Source organism: Staurois parvus, unplaced genomic scaffold (assembly GCF_062004578.1).
Source record: "Staurois parvus isolate SC_StPar_1 unplaced genomic scaffold, SC_StPar_1.0 ptg000175l, whole genome shotgun sequence".
Taxonomy (NCBI): Eukaryota; Metazoa; Chordata; class Amphibia; order Anura; family Ranidae; genus Staurois; species Staurois parvus.
Genome location: NW_028317971.1, coordinates 1529559 through 1553013, shown reverse-complemented (window position 1 = coordinate 1553013; position 23455 = coordinate 1529559). Strand labels below are relative to the sequence as shown.

General features: G+C 41.2%; 1 protein-coding gene across 2 annotated transcripts in view; it reads left to right on the top strand.

Annotated features, from left to right (window-relative positions):
* The window catches only part of UCN3 (urocortin 3), a 29484-nt gene extending 11342 nt beyond the window's left edge, over positions 1-18142 (top strand). For both annotated transcript variants that reach the window (XM_089676869.1, XM_089676870.1), the window contains exon 2: positions 17232-18142. In XM_089676869.1, coding sequence (XP_089532995.1) covers positions 17247-17708 — 462 coding nt within the window. In that variant the 5' untranslated portion in view covers positions 17232-17246 and the 3' untranslated portion in view covers positions 17709-18142. The remainder of the gene's footprint in view (positions 1-17231) is intronic.
* Positions 18143-23455: the final 5313 nt, after the last annotated feature.

Below are 23455 nucleotides of genomic sequence, written 5' to 3'. Positions count from 1 at the left end.
CCATTCCATTGCTATACTGACACAATCCACTGCCCTACTGATACCATCCACTAATTGTAAAAAAATAATAATTAATAAATAATAAAGAACTACTGACACTGTCCACTGCCCTACTGACAACTTCTTGAACATATTACCCACCGCCATACACTCCGCACTCCTCTCCCTGCACATACCACCCACCACCTTATACTTCAAACTCCTCTCCCTGTACATACTACTTACCATCATACACTCCACACGCCTCTCCTGCACATACTACCCCCTGTCATACACTCCACACTCCTCTCCCTGCACATACAACCCACCACCATACACTCTGTACTTCTCTCCCTGCACATACTACCCACCACCATACACTCCACACTCCTCTACCTGCACATACAACCCACCACCATACACTCTGCACTCCTCTCCCTGCACATACTACACACCACCATACAATCTGCACTCCCCTCCCTGCACATAACACCCTCCACCATTCACTCCGCAATCCTCTCCTGCACATACTACTCACCGCCATACACTCAACACTCCTCTCCTTGCACATACTACTCACCATCATACACTCCACACTCCTCTCCCTGCACATACAACCCACCACCATACACTCTGTACTCCCCTCCCTGCACATACTATCCACCACCATACACTCCACACTCCTCTCCTGCACATACTACCCACCGCCATGTGCTCCACACTCCTCTCCCTGCTCACACTGCCATACAATCTGCATTCCCCTCCCTGCACATAACACCCACCACCATTCACTCCACAATCCTCTCCTGCACATACTACTCACCACCATATACTCCACACTCCTCTCCCTGCACATACTACTCACCGCTATACACTCCACACTCCTCTCCTGCACATACTACCCACCGCCATACACTCCACACTGTACATTCACTATTTAACATTACCACATTCTGCACTATGTAAGTCATCTCAAAACACACGCCTTTTAAGCCACGCCCCATAGTTAGTGCAAATTAAACCACGCCCACATTTTGCGTGGGACATTTTTTTTCTTTATCAGTGCCTAGGCCCTACTTTTGATCTTGCACATGGGTCCACTGATTTCATGATATGCCCCTGGTTTAGAGTCAAACTCTGAGAGCTCCCAGGCATATGCATATTGTTTTACATAAACGTATACATCTTTAGGCCTTGTTCACTACAGCGCAGTAGAGTATACAATGGCAATGTTGGTTAAGCAGTATTTGCTCATGGTGTGGACAGTTCTACTACAAGCGAAAGCATATGTAGACAAAAAGCATATACAGCTAAAGTCTAATTGCTTATGTTCAGGCTTCCATGTCAAAATGTCCTACCAACTGGCCAATGTATACAGAGCCATAGTGCACACTTTTTGAGCAGGGCGTGTAAGGTCTAGGCCAGCAATGGGTAAACTACGGCCCGCGGGCCGTATACGGCCCGGCGGACCTTTTAATCCGGCCCGCGGAGCTAGGCTCCCGCAAGGCCAGTGGTCGGCAAGCCGCGGCTCTTTACAATAGATGCGGCTCTCCTGTGTGCCGGGCGCCCGCTCCCCTCCCTCCTCTCGGGCGGGCGGGCGACCTCCTCTCCTCCTCTCCCCTCCCCTCCTCTCGGATGGCCGCCCCCCCTCTAGGATGGCCGCCCCCTCCCTCCTCTCGGGCGTCAGGACTCTGCAGCTGTCAGGATGTAGGCGGGGCAGCCAGGATGTAGGCGGGGCAGCGTGACAAACTCTTCTCTCACAGTCCTCCCTGAAGACCAGAACGGCGCGGGAATACGAGAGGAACGCGCGGAGGAGCAAAGGTAAGTGAATTGACACAGGGGGGGCTTACTATATGGGGAATGAATTACTATATGGAGGACTTACTATATGGGGGATGAATTACTATATGGGGGACTTACTATATGGGGAATGAATTACTATATGGGGGACTTACTATATGGGGGATGAATTACTATATGGGGGACTTACTATATGGGGAATGAATTACTATATGGGGGACTTACTATATGGGGAATGAATTACTATATGGGGGACTTACTATATGGGGGATGAATTACTATATGGGGGACTTACTATATGGGGAATGAATTACTATATGGGGGACTTACTATATGGGGAATGAATTACTATATGGGGGATGAATTACTATATGGGGGACTTACTATATGGGGAATGAATTACTATATGGGGGACTTACTATATGGGGAATGAATTACTATATGGGGGACTTACTATATGGGGAATGAATTACTATATGGGGGACTTACTATATGGGGAATGAATTACTATATGGGGGACTTACTATATGGGGGACTTACTATATGGGGGATGAATTACTATATGGGGGATGAATTAATATGGGGGATGAATTAATATGGGGGATGAATTAATATGGGGGATGAATTACTATGTGGGGGATGAATTACTATGTGGGGGATGAATTACTATGGGGGATGAATTACTATATGGGGGATGAATTACTATGTGGGGGATGAATTACTATGGGGGATGAATTACTATGGGGGATGAATTACTATATGGGGGATGAATTACTATATGGGGGATGAATTGCTATAAGGGGGATGAATTGCTATATGGGGGACGAATTACTATATGGGGGACGAATTACTATATGGGGGATGAATTACTATATGGGGGATGAATTACTATGGGAGATGAATTACTATATGGGGGATTAATTACTATGCTTACTATGGGGGAATATTACTATACTTACTATGGATGACACATACACATCATTCATCTACTCTTGGTCCGGCCCCCGGGTCCAATATATGAACCCATTGCGGCCCTCAAGTCAAAAAGTTTGCCCACCCCTGGTCTAGGCACAGGCAGTCCTGTCAAAGAAAATAGCAGGAGAGAATAGCTTTAGCAGGTCTATCAGTGCTAGGTTGCCCCTAGGCTTAACACAAGAAGCTGTATACTCAGGCTGTAGAATGTCACTAGCAGACCCAAGGCAGAAGAAAGGTACAGTACTGCAATGTGAGAAACAAGATAGAAGCCACTCTGGAGGAGTCAGAGCTGGTCGCTTGCATGAATGTAAGAAAAGTTATGGCACGCAACAGACAAAAAATATATCCTTTTAAAAAAATTCAGGGCATGCAGCAGACAGAAGAGATATCCATTAAACAAAGGTCAGAGCAGGCAACAGACAGGAGAGATATTCATTAAACACAGCAAAGGTCAGGGCAGGCAGCAGGTAGCAGAGGGCTCTCGTAAAGTAGCAAAGATCAGTAACAGGAGTAAACAGGTAAAGATCACGGGAGCATTTTGATCAGCATGAAAATACTATCACAAGCACTGAGGTACAGGTTGGTTATGTTTAAATATGGCACCTCCTGCACCAGGGACTGATCCAGGAGCTGGGAGGCATGTAATCAGCAAAACGTGGCAAATACAAGGCAGCAGCCAGCAATCTGGAACTGGAAGGCTGCATCCTGTTGCTCAGCAACCAAGACACTAGCCAAGAAAAGGAGAAGTGCTGCATCCCATGACTTGGCAGTCGAGATGCAGGTTGCCACTCAGGGGAGAGAGACCCAGAACCAAACAACGGAAGCTGCCAGTGGACAGGTAAGTAGGGCATTTTACCAGTGTAAAGAAGACCTATCTTTAAATAGAAACTGTGTTCATTCAGTTTACTGAATAGGGTAAAGTGTGTTATATATCATACAGCAGCCCAGTGTAGGGGGTTGAATGGTATGGAGTGTGTAAATCACAGTACACAGAGTGGAATGGTGTGCAAAATGCATTGTACAGTGTACAGAGTGGAGTTCTGTGGAGAATGTATGTATCATGTTACACATACATTGTCAGTTTGTTTGCCTTTAATAATTTTGTTCCTACCTCACTCTGTAGCTAGAGGATGCTGGTGTAGTTAGTCCCACCCTTCTTCTTCATGATTTAACCTTTATTCACCACATGTACTGTATTCTGCTACAGCTAGACACACTATGATTTTTTGAGCTATATGATGTTCGTTTGTTATGATCTGCACAAGTTTTGGATTAAATCTTTCTATGACCTGCAAGATGTCATTTGGATCAAGTCACTGTATGCCAAGCTATTGAGACTGTAGGTTAAGGTATCTCACCACAACTGGATTAGTTATAGAGATCACACTTCCAGAGCTTAGTCTGCGGAAGCAGACCAGTAAGTGAGTAAAGTGGAGTGCAATATGCAAATTACAGCACAGCATAAGGGATTATGTATTGTGGGGTATTGTGGGGTTTGTAATGCAGTGTATGGAGTGAAGTGGTGTGCAGTATGCAATGCACAGCATAGTAACAGAATAGAGTGGTGTGACATACAGCATGTACAGAACAGTATGTAGTAGAGAGCAGTGTGTAGTATAGAATTGTAGATGGTGTATAGAATGGAGTGTTCTTGAATATTCAATGTGTGGTGTAGAGAGTGAAGTTGTTTGTATACAATGTTCTGCAAAGCACAAAGAGTGGTGTGAAATACAGCATGTACAGAACAGTATGTAGTAGAGAGCAGTGTGTAGTATAGAATTGTAGATGGTGTATAGAATGGAGTGTTCTTGAATATTCAATGTGTGGTGTAGAGAGTGAAGTTGTTTGTATACGATGTTCTGCAAAGCACAAACAGTAGAGCAGTGTAAATAAGATACAGAGCAGTGTACAATATCAAGCAACTCTCACAGAAGTGAAGTGAGAAACCCAGGGGTTGCATACAGACTAGAAGTGTGAAAAGAAGCTGCATACAAAAAGATTAAGATTTAGAGCACATGAAGTTGGAAAATAGCAATGATTTATGAATGGAATTAATCATTAACATTAGGATATAGGAGGTAATCATCGTTAAGAATTACAGTAGCACTGGAGCTGTTGTAAAGCATTTAGTTTAGTATATTAACCTAAAACAGATGTATTGAATGTATTGGCATTTGCTATATACAATATAGCCCAGGGCTTGAAAATTCCACTCGCCTGCTCGCCAGTGGCGAGTGGAAATTATGGTGGGGGCGAGTGTGTCCCCCAGGGCCGTCTTGCTGAGCAGGCTCGGAGCTCAGGCTGAATCTGTCATTGGCACTAGGAGCCTTCAGACTGCTCAATACCTGAGCACAGTGAAAGCAAAGCAAGGAGTGTGTGCTGTGCTCTCTGCCTCCCCCTAGAGTGCAGTACCTGGATCTTTGAGTGAACTACGAAGTACTGCAACTTTTTATGGGTGTGTGTATGTTTGTGTACGTGTACATGTGTGTATGTGTCTGTGTATGCATGTACAATTGTACATGTGTCTGTGTGTATGTACATGTGTGTATCTGTACATGTGTCTGCGTGTATGTACATGTATGTGTACATGTGTCTGTGTGTGTACATGTGTCTGTGTGTGTGGGCATGTACATGTGTGTGTTTGTGTGTATGTGTGTTTGTGTGTATGTATGTACATGTGTCTGTGTATGTATGTACATCTGTCTGTGTGTATGTACATGTGTCTGTGTGTATGTACGTACATGTGTCTGTGTGTATGTACATGTCTCTGTGCGTGTGTATTTCTCTGTATGTACATGTATCTGTGTGTATGCATGTCTGTACGTGCCTGTGTGTGTATACATGTGTCTGTATGTGTGTGTGTGTACATGTGTCTCTGTGCATGTGTGTATATGTTTCTGTGTGTGTGTATGTACATGTCTGTGTGTGTGTACAGGTGTCTCTGTTTGTGTGTTTGTTGGTGATGAGTAACTCTAAGGTCTGGCTAGTAGCTCAGGACTTGAAATTTTAAGCCCTGGTATAGCCTATTTGAACTGTGCTTGTTTACGTTATTTGACCTATTTTTAGGAGATGATTAAAAGTCTACAATATTGACGCAAAGTGGGAAAAGCAGATAAATTGGTGAAAAGAAAAAAAATTCCAAAATGATGTGGGATTTATATTTGGAAGAATTACTTCTCCCCTCTAAAATCTATCACATTGCTCTGCTAGGATTTACATAAAGATTGCTGTTTTTTATTTTTTTGCCTAAAGTGGTTGTAAAGGTTGAAGGTTTTTTTTGCCTTCATGCATTCTATTCATGAAGGTAAACAACCTTCACTATGCAATTTTTCCCCCCAGCCCCCCCTCCCAAATACTTATTTGAGCCCGATCCCAATCCAATGATGTGCATGAGAGCGGCAGCTGTCCCGGCTCTCTGCCTTCTCATTGGTTCAGAGATAGCAGCAGGAGCCTTTGGCTCCCATTGCTGTCAAGCACAGCCAGTGAAGAGGGAGCGGAGGTGGGGCAAAGCCATGCTGTCTGTGTCTATGGACACAGCCAGTGGGGCTCAGGATTCAGGATGGAGCCGCATGAGTACTCCCCCCCCCTAGCAAGTGAAGCTTTAGCAGGGGACCTGAGAAGAGGGAAAGATCGGGGCTGCTCTGTGCAAAACCATTGCACAGAGCAGGTAAGTGTAACATTATTTTTATTAAAAAATGAGCCTTTATTATCAATTTAGAATAGATATAAAAACTTACACTGAAAGACATTCAGTTTGTCAAAGCAATGTCAATTATAATAATTGCCTTTTTAAATAAAATACCTTTTTCACATTTTTCCATCTTGTTGAATTTCAGCACAGCTTCTTTTTAGCCATTTCCTGTATATATGCTTTCCAGTGATTGGCTGCATGTAATTTTTCAGGTTGGGTCTCCTGATGGTAACAATAGTGGATCATACCTGCATAATGTGTACTGAGACAGACAGACTGCCCCTCATCCCCTCATCACCATTTTCTTTACTACCACCTCTTACTTGATATGCAGGATTTTCATCAGAAAACATACTCAACTGTCCAACAAATCCAATGTTGTCCTGCTGTTCCGCTGCCACAGGCTGGGACCCATGCTGCCACCTTTCCTTACTACATCATCAGGAGCCAGCTGTTTCTTCTTGCACCCAGCCTCCAATGATGCATTGCCAGACCCACCTTCGGGCTGCTGTTTGCCTCTTTTCCTGCTGCTGTCTGGGATATGTTATGGGGATATCCATGAAGGCTGCAAAAGTAGGGACATGTCTTCCTGAACTTGGCAAGAATGGTGTCAGGAGTTGGGGTTGGAGAGAAAGAATATTTTTGGTGGAGTGCAGAAGGAAAAGTTACATTCTGGATAGAAGGTCCAGTTTAAGGGATACATGTCTAGAGGTGCTGACCTGGGTGCACTCGCTTACTATAGGGGCACTCATACAGGCTCAATCCTCATACAGGTTTTGTGTGTTTACTGAGACACACAGCGTGGCTCAGCCCCACTCCCTACTCCCTCTTTACAGAATTTGAGGAGCCAATGGCTCCCGGTGCTGCCTCTATGTCCAGAGAGAGGAGAGAGCTGGTTTTGGGCACAGCTCTGGATTGAGATCAGGCTCAGGCACGTATTTAGGTGGGACACAGTTTTTTTTACCTTAATGCAGAGAATGCATTAATGTAAAAAAAACCTTCTACCTTTAAAACCACTTTAAGGAAAACCTGAGGAAAGTAGAACAATCAAACTATGCTCAAGCTGACTACTGCTCTGCAGCACTAAATTTATGCTAGGGATGCTACTACTTAGGTAGGGTCCCTGCACAAACCTCTTAACAATTGAGTAACATAAATCTGGGACACCTCCAAAACCATACATCTGTTATAATGGGCCCTGCCCATATTTGCACGAATCTTCTATACATTTGCAGTACTGTTCCCCTTAATATGTCCAAAGTTCAGGTTGATATTATTGGAACACCCTAAAGCTAGCCACAGAGAAAGGTTCACATGCCTAGACCTTCAAAAATAATGTAGCAGAATGCCCCTTTACTCAACATGTCCAGATACAGGTGCAGGCTCTTTTAATTCCTTTTCCTGCAGTTGCCTGTAAATATATGTCTCTGATTTCCGCCCTCAGCGACTCATAGAGGTCACACTTGATAAGACAGAGATGAGTGAAGCCAGGTGTATGGTTCTCCACTATTAGTACTGGCTTGTGGGAAGCTATGCAGGAGCCCAAAAGCTTGCAGCTTACATAGAAGATCCAGCCACTGTGGAGAGCACTTCTCCAATTGCTACCAGACTACTGCCTTGAAGCAGAGTAGCTCTACATCTCCAGACACTCACCTGTGTTACCAGCCCTGAGATCCCTCCAACTGTTCACCTCTGTTACCAGACCTAGACAGGACTTCACTAGGAGGGACATAATGAGGATAGGTGCAAGTACTGTTTATTGTAGCCTTAATGAGACTGTGCCATGCTGTGTTTCCACCTATTGCCCTGATTGAGCTGCATAGATATTGCTGCGAGGAACTTCTGTTTCCATGGCTTTATAATCTGTTCACTTTATTCTGTACTGTATGTATACACTTTGCCATTGTAACCATGTTGGCGTTGTTAATCCCACTCTGTACCTATTTAGTAAACATCAGGTTACAGTTACCTCTGCCTGATCATTTGCCAAATTTATTATTGTGTTACAATATTGACGGCACTATATAAGTATCTGTAATAAATAATGTTTCAGTCATACATGTATATCCACTAGATAGTTCGTAGTAATATGAGCCTTCCATGGAGCAGTACACATACTACTTGCTGATCTGGTCTTAACCAGTAAAAGAACAATAAAAATGCTCTAACAACTAACCTGACTTGCTGATGTCTCCTATGGTCATCACTCATCTTTTACAATTGTCTTTTATCCATACGTTTTGAGATAGCTGCAAGATAGTATAGATTTTGGATTGTACAAAAATGCATGCCTATGCATTCAAATCATTCTTCATCAGTTTCTGACAATGGGTATATTTAAAAAAGCAGTGAATGTGACATTCAAGGAACATTCACAGCAGGTGAATTAGTGTCAATCACAACAAATGCACCAGGAAGATTTACCTGCAGTGAATGAGTGGTGAATATCACTACTTTATAAAGATGCCCCTTAGGTTAGTATTTTTTTTTAAACCATTGGGGACTAAAACTGGTGTGATACGTTTTCCTTTAACTAGAAACCCAAACTTTTAAGTCATTAAACTACAGAGTCAAAAGTTGATATTTAGTTTATTCTGGAGTTTTAAACTTTCAAAAGCAGATATTTATTTCAGGTACTTATTTATTTCGGGTACTTATATTTATGGAGACTGCTGTAAGATTTTATGTTAAGTAACAATAGGCTGCAATTAAAAAAAAACATGTTATTTAAAGTATCAGAACTGTGAAATCACCTGCTGTTAATAAGAATGCCATGCTGTCATGCTAATATACGTCTGTTTAGATAGTGAAATCTGTTAGTACACAGCAGTTGTTTGAATGACTTGCTTGTATAGCTATAAATGTGTGAAAGTACTGCAGACAGACACATACTTAAACACACACACAGAGGCACGTCTACAGGAAAATATTATATGATACTCATTGTACATATCAGTTATCCACAAATGATGTATTGTTTTTATAAGCTAATCATAAAAGCCAGGCATTTATCAGTACTTACAATGTTTGAAATAAAGGCAATACACTTAATTATATGTTATTTACATTTCAAATTTTAGAGAACATAAAGGTAAGGAGAGCAACAGATAAGAAAAGAGGTTGTTTATATGTGAACACTTATGAATCAAAAAGACATGCAAGATATTGACACTTTATCAAGGTGGACCTTCCTCCATTTTCCTAAATTTCACATCAGCAGCATGACATCCGGTACTTTATCTCGCACATGCACAGTATCACCAACATTTTAAAATGGCGGCATGGGAATGAGGACCCAGGCAGTGCAGAGGCAGGACAAAAATAGGTAAGTATGAAGAAAAGTTTCAGGATATAGGTAAGTATAATTGTTTATTTCCACCTTATTCGGGACGGGGGAAATGGGGAGGTGTTCTTTCAGTACACCATCAGTGTAATAATCATGAAGTATTATGAAGCACCACGCACAGAAAATAACAATCCTAACATATGCTGTGATGCATAAATGGTTTTAAAAGGACTAATGTGTGCTAAGAACCATTCCCCAACCCATTACATGGCCTTCAACCTGAACTGTTGAGATATGGATTCATGCAATAAAAGACAAAAACCAAACCTACCTGTTGAATGTCACAGGTGAAATTGAGCTTTATCAGACCAAAATGTTTGCATTCATCAGTTGCCTAGTTTTAGCAATCTATTGCCCACCTAATTTTCCTGTTCTGAACAGGAAAATTGGGAGCATAACTCAATGGTCTTGCACTGCTGTAGACAGCCTCTAGAAGGTTCCATGTGTTATGCATGTGTTATTCCATGTGGTTTTTTTTTAGCAGTTGTGGTCATCTTGTGAGCATAAATAACTCTTGTTATTTTCCTCCAATCTATCTCATTAACAAGGTGTGTACATCTACAGAAATGCCACTAACTGGATTTTTTTACATCATAATTTGTAAACGTTTTGCGATCTTGATTCCTTAGTTATCCTCTCCCCACACCAACTTGCCCATGTTTATTTTGAGCTGTTGTCACTGCAATTTGTGTGCCCAAAAGAAGACGTCTAATTCTGTTCCAGTAACTATTAACAATTATACTTTTTCCCTTACTTTCAGTGCTGGTGACAATAGCTACCAGGACAAATACAGTAGAAAGACTGATTTCCCCAGTGTGGAAACAGGCAGCAATAAAGACCTGGCAAGGTTGCCCTATCCTATTAATTTCAAAACCAAAAAATTAGTTTTGGTTTCAACCTTTTGACCTTTCATTTTTTAGACTTGCAACAATGTTCAACAGCCTTCTGAAAAGCCCTCTGCAGTGGCATTTGTCATGCAGCTCAGAGGCAATATATCACCTCCTGGATGCGTGTTTTAATCCTTAATAGGCAACAGCACCACCCCGCAACCATATGTATTACACATGGGTGGCTGTGGCATTGCCCCATTGACTTTAACAAGTCTGATTTGTCAGAGGGGCTGCCCGCCGATTGTGACCTGTGATATAAATGTTTTCCATGCCATGGCCATATCAACTAATATGCTCAGGGGCTATGTAAACTTGCTGATAGGCAGTCAGGACAGCAAAACCATGGCTCAATTGCCCATTTGTACTTCCAGCCACCAGTTTAAACAAGGCATTATAGATAGTTTGTAGGTCAGATTAACTTTACATTCATATACTTGCCATGGTAAATCAAGGGTTAGGAGGCAAAAAATTATAAAATGGAAATTCAGAGATGGGGAGGGGGTTACAAATAAGAACCCATGGGAATAAAGAAGGAATGGTTACCTGGAGTACTGAGTATTCTAATGGAGCTCAACATAAAGTTGAAATCAAAAAGAGACATATAGTACATATTATAGCTACACTTCCACTTTGTCAATACGTTGGCTTTGTGGTCAGTGGCAGAAAGGGGAAACACCTGATTAGCACAAAGGGATATAGATCTCAAGCTGTGCAATCACAGATTAATAATGAGACATTTTGCTAAATGGAGTACAGGAAAAGTGGAAGTATGTTACTGTACAATAATCAGGGAAAGATATATGGTCTAGCGTGTTATCTGTACCACGTATGATGATGAACATAGGATCACATATCAGTCAAAACATCAGATACCTACACAGGCACATAATAATATAAAAAAAAATATTACTGTGAAAGTTCCTCAGATCCAACTTTCTGTAGCCTACTTTGCTATTTTTATAAATTGTACTGTACAACAAAATAACAATTGCTAAAAATATAAATCATTACATAACTTTAATGTCTTAACCAACTTTTGGAAATTCACTTTTAAGATTTAATTATTTTTTAAATTTTAGTATAAAGGGTTGAGCAGTGTAACTATTACAAAAATAAATTATATGAAAAACAAAGATAATTAGTATGATTATACTTTGTTCAGCTGAGACTGCCTCACTTTTCTATTTAAACAAGTTAACATTCTGCTTAAACTTTGTGATTTGTAATAGTACTGTTTGGACTTTGAAGAAGGGGACATAGCCCAAAAGCTTGTCCTCAAAATTGTATGTTAGTGCAAATAAAAAAAGTATCACGGACAGTACTCAATTGTTTCTATTTAAAACTAAAAACAGAAAATTGAAGATATTTGCAGATATACAGTATATGCACACTCACATACCTAGACCATGAGGATTGATGACCCTCTGCACACAAAAGTTGACCAGGAAGTTTTATACTTTATTATTATATTTGACAAGGTTTCCAATGACTTTTGCTCACAGACCACAAGGTTTATTTTACTGTAAAAGAACAGGTTCAAACTAAGATGCACTGTGCACCCTAAATGCAGAATGCATGCTTTGATACTGGTAACAAGGAGAAAGTACAGAAGACATCTTAACACATTTCACCACCTTGATAATACCTGGCAGCATTACAAGGGCTGTTTCCACAGCAATAGAAGAAAAACTTCCAACTATTTCCTAGGCATGAAGAGCAGGTTGTTTGCTTGACATCATGAGTTGAAGAGTGAGGATTTGTAGTAGATAAGGAAATAGTTAAAAAAAAATAAAATTAGTGCACAATATATATGCGCTTGTGCAAAAAAGTCAAGTAAAAGGAATCTTTAAATCAGATCTATGCCCAAACAACTCTCCGCTTACTGGGTGGTCCATTGTGCACATCCAGTACTCACCCAACCAGAGGATCCAACGTTGTCCTGCTAAGATCAGATTGTCTTCTGCCACCTCTCTTTCCCACACCGCCATGTTAATTGAGACTTCATCAAAAGGCATGTCGCCTCTTTCTGAATGAAGCACTATGCCTCCGTGGATATTTGACCTGCATATCCCAGGAGGCAAAGGAAGGACAATGACATCATTAGCCTAGGGCAGGGCTGCACATTTTGTTTAACAAAAAAAGTAAACAAACAAACGGAAAAAAAAGAAAGCCCTATACTGGTGGTGGATACGATGGAAGTCTTTTCTGAGGGTGAAGTAATTATTTAAATTTAAATTCTTTGAAGGTCAACCAGTGTTCCTCAACTGGGGTTTTTCCAGAGGTTGCTTGAGGTTTCCTTGAGAAGTGGTGTATTAACTTCCTGCCCGATAGTGCCTTTCATAGTTCCAGGGCCAATGTCACTAGGCAGAGCTAGTGGCCTGAGCCTCTATTCTTTTCTCCCAGATGAGTAACAACTGACACAGATTATCTTTATTGTTTATAACAGTGTCATTCTTTCCATTGACCACCAAGGTAAAGGGACATTCTTCCCTCCACTGATCACCAATGTAAGGGGTTCCTCTCCCAAGGACTGGCATTTTGGCCAATTCCTGCTGAATTTGCTAAAGCTCAACAAAGAAGTCTAGCAGAAAATTCTCAGCCAAACAGTACCTGCACTCTTTTAGGTGTAGACACTGTTCAGTGTTACAGCCACGGGTGTCATGTCAATATCCTATATACAATCGCTAGCCTTGCAGATTTGTCATACCACGTTGTTTACTATGGATGGATGAATTGAGAGACATGTTTCATTCAGCTCATAGAAATTATAACTTGTATGGCCAATATAAGAGGGACATTGTCCAATAACCACCAATGTCTGGAGATACCTCTCTCACTAACCATCAATGTAAGGGGGTCCTTCTTCACTGACCACCAGTGTAATGGGGCACTTTTTCTTCTTTGTTTAATTTATTACTTTACTGCATTGAGGATGTGAATGTTAAAAGATTATCTACCTAGAGTGTCAAGTACTCTAAGTATGTCACATTATTTGTTATATCTACAGCTTATGGATCACGCTACTTTATGTTATGGGAGCAGTAGATTCATTCATTTTTACCAGGAGCTCCTGGGACCTGAAATTTTTTTCATAGGTTCCTTTGGACTAAGGAGGTTGAGAAAGGCAGATATAATGTATGCATATGTAGCCCTTCCCCCTGGAAGTAAATGTTACCATCCAGGGGTATGTAGAGAGCTGACATTCAGTTCTCAATTGGGATCCTGGGCTGGAATTGTGGGCTTGTGAATAGTAGAGAATGTAGGAAAATTGATCAGCATTACCCGTGACTACCATGCTAGCCTACACACTCTTCAGAAGCAGTTTCAAGATCTTGTCACATGCAGACTTCCCAGGATGGCAAACACAGGATCCAATCCACGTAGGCCTCTGAGGCAGACAGGCCTGAAAGAGCAATGGAGTAGCACACCCTCCCCATAAAAGAGAGCTTGCATCAGCTAACCCCAAATATTTATCCCATTACCCAGCATGCACCATTGGCACATGAACCTCCTAATGGTTTGCTAGAAAGATAAAAATATTCATAATGCAAACTTAATGTGAATCCTCTAGGTCCAGAGGTTCCAGTAACCCCTACTGGCAGAAAGGAGAACTGACAGTTAGACTGAACTTCAGAGCAACTGAGCAAGACAGAACTACAAATTAATAGTGGTGTGACCCTCCTGCGCTCCAAATAATGTGTTTAAACAATTAACAAATAAAATAAATGAACCCCAAACAGCTGCTAGCATTAAATCATATACCAGTGATCAAGTGAATATAAACCATATAAATGCTGCGCTACATTCAAAAATAAAAGTGAATGTGGAATCCAATGACATAAATCAATATAGTGACAATAAAAAACCATATAAATGCTGCGCTATATTCAAACTAATTAAAGTGAATGTGGAATTAAATAACTTAAATAAAACAATAGCAATAATAATAAATAAAATAATAAAAAATTGTGCTTAGTGATAACACAAAAATGATGGCACAACACAAACTAAAATCAATACGCATGTGCATAAAAATGCACATACATATATTACACGTGCAAAATGTGAAGTGAGGTCAATCTAAATAATACACACAAAACTCAAAATCCAATAATGGAATATTAAGGTGAAAAAAGTCCAATAATGGAATATTAAAGGTGAAGAAATTTTGGTTTTGGTAAACTGTGTTTCCAATATGCTGTAAGGTGACCACAGGTGAAACAAAACGTGCAGGTATCTGGGTGTAGATAACTTGTGAATCCAACCACCTTCTGGATTAGCCTCTCACCTCATCACTTCGACCCTTGCGGGTCACAGAGCAGTATGGATCTCTCTCACAGATCCTCCAGGCACCACAGCACTCCAAAACCACTTCTCAGGATACAATATTCCCACTCAGCTCTTCTCCAAGTGTAGATGAAATATCACTTTCCCAGAATAAAACAAATGGATCCTCCCATAGTGTAGTAAGTTTATTATACCATAGGAACATCACATGTATAATAAAAAAGCACTCACGTAGCAGCCAGTCCACATTAAACCCTCATGCTCTCAAATGAGGATATGTGTATGTAAGTTGGGTGTACAGCTGAGTCCACAGGTGTACCAAGATGGCCGCCACGCCGGAAATACGTCACCGCGCTACGCCGACGCGTTACGTCACAATGTCACGTGACTTCATCAGGGCCTGATGAAGTCACGTGACATTGTGACGTAACGCGTCGGCGTAGCGCGGTGACGTATTTCCGGCGTGGCGGCCATCTTGGTACACCTGTGGACTCAGCTGTACACCCAACTTACATACACATATCCTCATTTGAGAGCATGAGGGTTTAATGTGGACTGGCTGCTACGTGAGTGCTTTTTTATTATACATGTGATGTTCCTATGGTATAATAAACTTACTACACTATGGGAGGATCCATTTGTTTTATTCTGGGAAAGTGATATTTCATCTACACTTGGAGAAGAGCTGAGTGGGAATATTGTATCCTGAGAAGTGGTTTTGGAGTGCTGTGGTGCCTGGAGGATCTGTGAGAGAGATCCATACTGCTCTGTGACCCGCAAGGGTCGAAGTGATGAGGTGAGAGGCTAATCCAGAAGGTGGTTGGATTCACAAGTTATCTACACCCAGATACCTGCACGTTTTGTTTCACCTGTGGTCACCTTACAGCATATTGGAAACACAGTTTACCAAAACCAAAATTTCTTCACCTTTAATATTCCATTATTGGACTTTTTTCACCTTAATATTCCATTATTGGATTTTGAGTTTTGTGTGTATTATTTAGATTGACCTCACTTCACATTTTGCACGTGTAATATATGTATGTGCATTTTTATGCACATGCGTATTGATTTTAGTTTGTGTTGTGCCATCATTTTTGTGTTATCACTAAGCACAATTTTTTATTATTTTATTTATTATTATTGCTATTGTTTTATTTAAGTTATTTAATTCCACATTCACTTTAATTAGTTTGAATATAGCGCAGCATTTATATGGTTTTTTATTGTCACTATATTGATTTATGTCATTGGATTCCACATTCACTTTTATTTTTGAATGTAGCGCAGCATTTATATGGTTTATAGAACTACAAATTAGCACTGACCGATTAAAGCCATGCTGACTAAATCTGTGAGATTCCCCGTCATATTGCAGGGCAGCTACACAAACCTTTGATTACAAATTATAAAAGTTCATTGCTTTTGCCTGTGTCATGATATTGAAAGATGATTATCTTTAATACCATAGTCCTTACTTAATAAAACAAAGGGCAAAAAAGCTAAGCACAGCAATGCACAGCAATCATTTTTCATTGTTATGTGTCCTGTAAGTTGATCAATTTATTTTTGCTGAAGAAAATTATGAAAATGTGGAGTACTCATGAAGCACATGCCTTGTAAATTCACTATAGGTTATTACTATTAGTCTTACAGAAAACAACCATATACTGTAGATTTTGTAGTACTAAACTAAGGCATCCCTAAATGTTGTGCAAACAAGACCATATCCATGGAAGACCTTCAAACTAGTATGCTCAATTAATTTTTAGCTGTTCTATGGACAGACTGGTCACTGGACATGCTGTCACTCTTCTATGTTAATTAAATATCTCAGAATTTCAGAGAGTTCAAAGAAGTCCAGCCAATTAGCTTTTATTAGTCAATCTAATGTTACCTGCTATAATTGGCTCCCTGATTGGGTGCTCTGATTTGCTTGTTTTTTTACCATTAAGTAAGGTAAAATTTACCTGTATTTAATTATAACTATCACCTTATAGAGTACCTTGCTCTGTTGTGCATATGCAGATTTCATCTTGGAAAGCAGAGCTTTGACCTGCCCTTTTAAATACCTCATTGGTCAGAGAAGACAGTCACCAAACTTTGTGACCAATAGAAGGTACAGGGCAGAGCAGTGCAACATCTGCCAAGATGAAGTTGAAGTATTTAAGTATATTTATGTTTTGATATTTGTTAATTTATTTATTGTTTTTCAATTTAATACAGATTCACTTTATTAATATGTTTTCATGTGTATCTCTAGTCGCAGGGTGGAAGTATGCCTCACACTAGGCTTCTCCTGCTACTGTTCATAGTGTGTATGGCACGATCCAGTCTTCACTACAACTTTTACAAAGCAGAGTCAATTTTTACCTGCTTGAAGGAAGCGCTTGAGGAGGCCAAGAGACGGAGCTTTGAAGAAAACTCTGTTTTAAGTAAGAGAGGTTATGAGTTTGAACCAAGTGATAATTTTATGTCCCAGGAAGAAGAGGAGGAAGAAGACGAGAAAGAGAAAAGAACATTTCCAGCTGCACGTTACAGGTATCTGTCACAAGCACAGGTGAAAGGCAAGGTTTACCAAAACAAGGCAAAAAGTGACCGGCGGACCAAATTCACCCTCTCATTGGATGTGCCAACCCATCTTATGAACATTCTCTTTGACATTGCAAAGGCTAAAAACATGAGAGCAAAGGCTGCAGCAAATGCCCAACTCATGGCCCAAATAGGCAGGCGAAAGTAAGGCTGGCTAGGCCTTGCGTGGGGCATGTAGGAGGGTACATACGTTAGCACAAGACTTGTGTCATGAGAAGCCCTCCCATCTCACTCATGGCCGCATCTTGGAACTTATCTTTGTACAGTACACTGCTATATTTTAAGTCCTTCAAAGCTGCATTTACTTCCTACATGTTATTTCCCATGGGGTGATGTTTCACCCTCCTTTCAACATTTCAATTTTAAACATTTTCATTTATCTATTTTTTTTTTTTTTTTGCCCTCACTTTTCTTCTCTCTGTCTCTCTCTCTCTGAAATCTCTGTGTTTTGGCTTTATCTCATCAACATGGGTTTTATTATATCTTATTTTACTTTTTGTTACATTTTCCTTTGTAACCTCTCTTGCCTTTACATGGAGATTTTAATGCAGAAGTCGAAAATTATTAAAAAATATGTTTGCATCTCCCACTGTGATGTTTTTTTATTAAAACAAATCATTTCTGAAACCCCAGAGCTTTTTTGTTTGTATGTGAGCTCTTTGCACACCATGTGATAGAAAAATCAAAAGCTATGCAGCTATGCCATTGCCCATTTATTAGCAGGACAATTAAATGAGCAAACATTTATATTTTTAGCATTTCATCACTGAAAAGTTCCAACCTCCTAACAAGCAAAACCCTCTGTTTATTAATACACAATTCGCCCTGGTTGGATCCTATGTTGGTAATGACAAACTCCCCTTCCTTGAAATGACTGCTAAGCAGTTTCAGCAATTGCATTTTATCTCTTTTGATTCAAACGATGTTTGTTTTGTTTTTTTCAGAAAAGAATGCCCATGAAATGAGTGTATTGCTATTATATTGAAAAAGTGCACCCTTGACAAACAGAAACTTTCAGCATGCTCAACATTTCCATAACGTAGACTCTAGACTACCATAGCTTTTGGATGATAATTATTACTAGTTTATTGCACACTATTCATGTTAGTTTCAGCCATGTTCTTGAGTGTTGTGGAAGATTTCTAATCAAGTGTACCCTATTTTCTAAATATTAGTATTATCTAGGAACTTGACAACTTTGCCCTTCCCCTTTCTACCTCATTTACCTTGCCAATGGCCACTCAATATTACATGTGGCCAGCGTTGTCACCTGCCCAATATTTTACCTGCCTGCCTAGGAAATAAATGGGTTGCTAATGTTAATAATGTGAGTGTGATAACAGGACTGGCATTTTATTTTAATAAAAGATGGCAACCCTAGATGCAGGCTCAGTGACTAGCACTGATTTGAGGGAGGAAGGAGGAGTGAGCCAAAGTGCCAACTTTCTGGATCAAGTAAATAGAGTGCCACAGATTTTAAAGCTCCCAAAATACTCTTGAAGACTGATAAGTCTATCTGCAGGAGACTACAGGTGCCTACTAAGCCATGCCAGCTGTTATTTATGTACCTTTAGTCACTTATCCAAATGGAGTACAAGCAGCATTCAAATGAATACATTCATAAATGGTTTACTAATTCAAAAAGTAGAAAAACTAAACTGTGCTATATATTGATAAGGAAACATCATGAGAAGGCAGTTTGCATCTTAAGAAATTAGGCACAATGTGCCACCTCAGTTCCATTCACTGTTTGTAGTGCAAGTGATTAATGCATTCTTTTTTTTCATAGAATTTCATAAGAAAAGCATTGGCAATGCATGTATACTTATGGTATATGGAAAATGCTTGCTGAAACTTCCAATATGAACTGTGCTTGTGCTAGCTCACTGATTTAAAGTATATCTAAAGTCACAACTTTCAGATTTTTTTTCTGTCTGTGCCTTACTTGAGATATTTCTCTTCATTTTCTGCCTAAATACACAACAAGAAGGTAGAGAACATCTTTCCTGAGTGAGAAAAAATAACTTTTTTGACAGCTGTCATCAGAACAAGTGTCCTCATTAGATGATTTTCTGTTTATTCCTGTTTCAGTAAAAAAGATGTAAAATTTTAAATTTTGTACTGCTTTCCAACCCAGGTCACTGGACAAATAAAGGCAGTGAATCTCCTCAGTGGAGACATCAGTAAGTACCTACCAACAATTCCCACTCTATTCAAAAAGAAAAAAGGTTTGTCTTCAGATACACTTTAAGGAATTAAAAAAAAACTAATCAAGCTAAATAAGGGCTTGCATCAATAAGCAAAACGGAGCATGCTTTCAGGTGCATTCCACTTACATCAGCTTGAAGCACTTCTGAGGTTATTCACAGTTCATTGATACCTGTAGGTGCATTTGAGCTGCAGTTGACCTTCTTAATCCACCTGGTGCATTCACTTGCTTTGAGCTGCATTTGTGTTTCAGTTGATTTGCATAGGGACAGCCAAAGTTCTGACACTAACATAAATCTATCAACAGAGGTTAAACCTTCCAGTATCCATTGAGATGTTTGGGGTGTAATGGGTCTTTCAAAATGACTTGACTGCAACACAAATTTAACTTTTTCATGCTGACACAATATTGCACACATGATGGTAGCCACAAGCCTGGTAGCCAGAAAAGATTTTCTAATGCAAGTATCACCTCGTCTGACTCTCCATGTAAGGTTAGACCATTTGGAACAGTTCCTATTTACAGGCAAAAAACATATATTTCAAAGTGTCCACGGAATTTCATCTTCTAGATCCCTATTTTTCAAAACTGTGGACCAGCATCATGGGATATCATTTGATTGTATGTAATGCTTATTATTTGTACATTTGTCATTTTAAATGTATTGGACTCGACCTGCACAGTATAATAGAACTGCACTAGGATTGTTACTATATTGTTACAAAATAAATCTGTATTTTGATCATGTCTAGTGTCATTTCATCCCGAGAGTTAAATTCTGACTAAAGTAGAAAAAGGACTGTTGTGTTTGTGAATACTGAAGATAGGCAGATAGCCAAATATATACATGAAATACATAATGTATGCTGTTTTTCCTACTAAAAGATTTGTAGTTTTGTGCAGCCAAACTTACAATTTATGCCTCATGTATACTGGGTGTTTAACCCTGGTGTATAGGGCTTTTCCAATTAGGGTCGGGTGGATGGCACATGTGTGCTGCTAAGCTATGTATAAGTAGTCTGTATTCCAGGCTTTCGTCCCTGAGCACATACTGTCCTAAATGTTAGCAGCACTCTCCAGCTATGAAGCTTTAGAGGTTGCTGGCAGCGGGGCTGGACTGGGCCTGTCACCCACACCTAAACACCGGAGTCTTATGCACTGGAGCTAAACGTCCAGTGTGCATGAGGCATTTCACACATTTTCTACACTGCAAAGCCAGATATGGCTATGTCACCTCTCTGCCTCCTTATTGTACAATGAATCATAACCTCTGTCCAGGAAGCAGGGAGCCAACCCAGTAATAAGTAAAAGAAAGGAAGAAGTAATACTAACCCAGCGAGCCGCAATGACCTTACTAGCAGAACTGTGAAGATCATAAGAATGACTTGCCAAAATTATACATTATTTGGCAGTTAAAACATTAAACATACAGTATATGTATTTAGTTTTAATTATTTTTAATACTATATGACAGGGCTGTAACTACAGGAGTTGCAATTGCGACCTGGCCCCAGGCCTTCAGGGGGCATATAGAGGACCCGAACCCTTCCATTTTTCTGCTGCAGCTGCTGAAAGCCTGCTTTTCCTCCTCTCCCTCCTACAGGCATTCAGAGGCTGCAGGAGGAAAATGGAGGGGACCAGTTCCTGCTGCCTCCGGGCCTTCCTGTGTGCTTCCCTGGCCCCCTTTCACCACCCCGCAGCATTGCTGACAAGGGGATGTGTCAGGATGGAGAGCAGGGAAGGGGCCAGTAAATATGTAATTTTTTTTAAAGGGTAAGTTCACCTTTTAACAAAAAAAAAAATGCACATTTTTTGCAGGTAAATCATCTTTAATGTAACAACCAATAGACACAACCTGAGTAAGTGGAGGTCACATGTTTTCTGTCTAGAGTGGAGCTCCAGTGTGAGCTGCTCTGACAGGGAGATCTGAGCTTCTCAAAGCACAATGATTGCTGTGCTCAGCTTCCGCAGCGATCATTGTGCTGTGAGATCTAATATTGGCTGTGTGCCTCAGACCCTGAGACCACCAGGCACCCCATTAACCCCCAATCGCCGGTGTAGCATGAAGATGTGTATCCCATGAAAATATGTATCCCTGCAGCAACTGCACATGTGCTGGAATCATGCTGGGGAAAATTGCCGAGCTACAGCAGAATTAAACACTTAACTTCTTACATGGCGGACCAGAACACAGAATCATCATACATGGGGATACACTGGGATTTCACAGCGGCTGTAGCATGAACAATGGGTCTACCTCCCCCTCCGACCCCCAACAACCATTTCCTCCTTCCACCCCACCAAATACCACCTACCACCCATAGACCGCCACTCCCAACTACTGGCCCCCACCCACCCAATTACTACCCTTCCCCCCACCCCACCAACTACCACCCCCAACCCCCACTGAGATACAACCCCCCCTATGAGAGACCACCCCCCCAACTACTGCATTGACAGACCCCCTCAACTATCACCTCCTCCCCCCACTGACAGACCCACAACCCCAACTACTGCCCCACTGATAGACCACCATTCCTCAATTACTGACCCGCACCTCCCAACTCCTTTCCACACCTGTCCACTGATAGATCCCCACCCCTCCTACTACTGATCCCTGCCCCTGACTGACAGACTCCAAACTCCCTAAATACCACCCGCCCTTCATCCACTGACAGACCCCCAACCCCTCAAATACCACCCCTCCTCCATGACAGACCCCCAACCCACCCAAATACCACAGCCTCCCTCCACCGACAAACCCTCAAATACCATCACCTCCTCCTACTGACAGACCCTCAGCCCCCCAAATACCACCCCCTTCCTCCACTGATGGACCTCCATCTCCTCAAATACCACCCCCTCCCTCCACTGAAAGACCCCCAACCCCCCAAATACCACCCTCTTCCTCCCGTGACAGACCCTCAACCCCAACAAATACCACACCCTCCATCGACAAACCCCCAAATTCTCAAATACCACCCCTCTTCTCCTACTAACAGACCCCCACAAATACCACCCTCTTCGTCCACAGACAAACCCACAACCCCTCAAATATCACCTCACCCACTGACAGACCCCCAACCCCCCCCCCCCATCACCACTCCCTCCCCTCACTGACAGACCCCAAGACCCCTCAAATATTACACCCTCCCCCACTGACCCTTAAGAGCCTTCCTATCTTCATGCTACAGCTCCCCCTGTATCCCTGGATGCTGTGCCTGTGTCCCCACTCAGCTGTTGCAGTGTAGCATGAAGATCTGTACCAGCCATAGGTACTAGCTACCTCATCGGCTGCAGCTCAGCAGCATGTATGGGGTAAAGCTGCTCAGGTGTCACAGTATAGCATAATAAAGATCTGCAGCTCTGCACTTGGCATTTTTTGCTTGAATCCGGTGCATGGGCAGTTTCTGCAGGGTATATATAGTTTCATGGCATACACATCTTAATGCTACACTGGTACCACAGCGATCGGGGGTTAATGGGGGTGCTTGGCTGCCTCAGGTTCTCACAGCACACACACTGAGCTGTGAGCTGCAAACAGGGAAAAAGTTTATTTCTAAGTGCTCCTGTAAGGAGAACACTTTGAATTACAGTAATGAAAGACACTTTAGCTCCTCCTTCCTTTTTTACATTTTTCACAAAATTAACCCCTTTACTGCTGTCTGATCACTGCTTGTATGCAG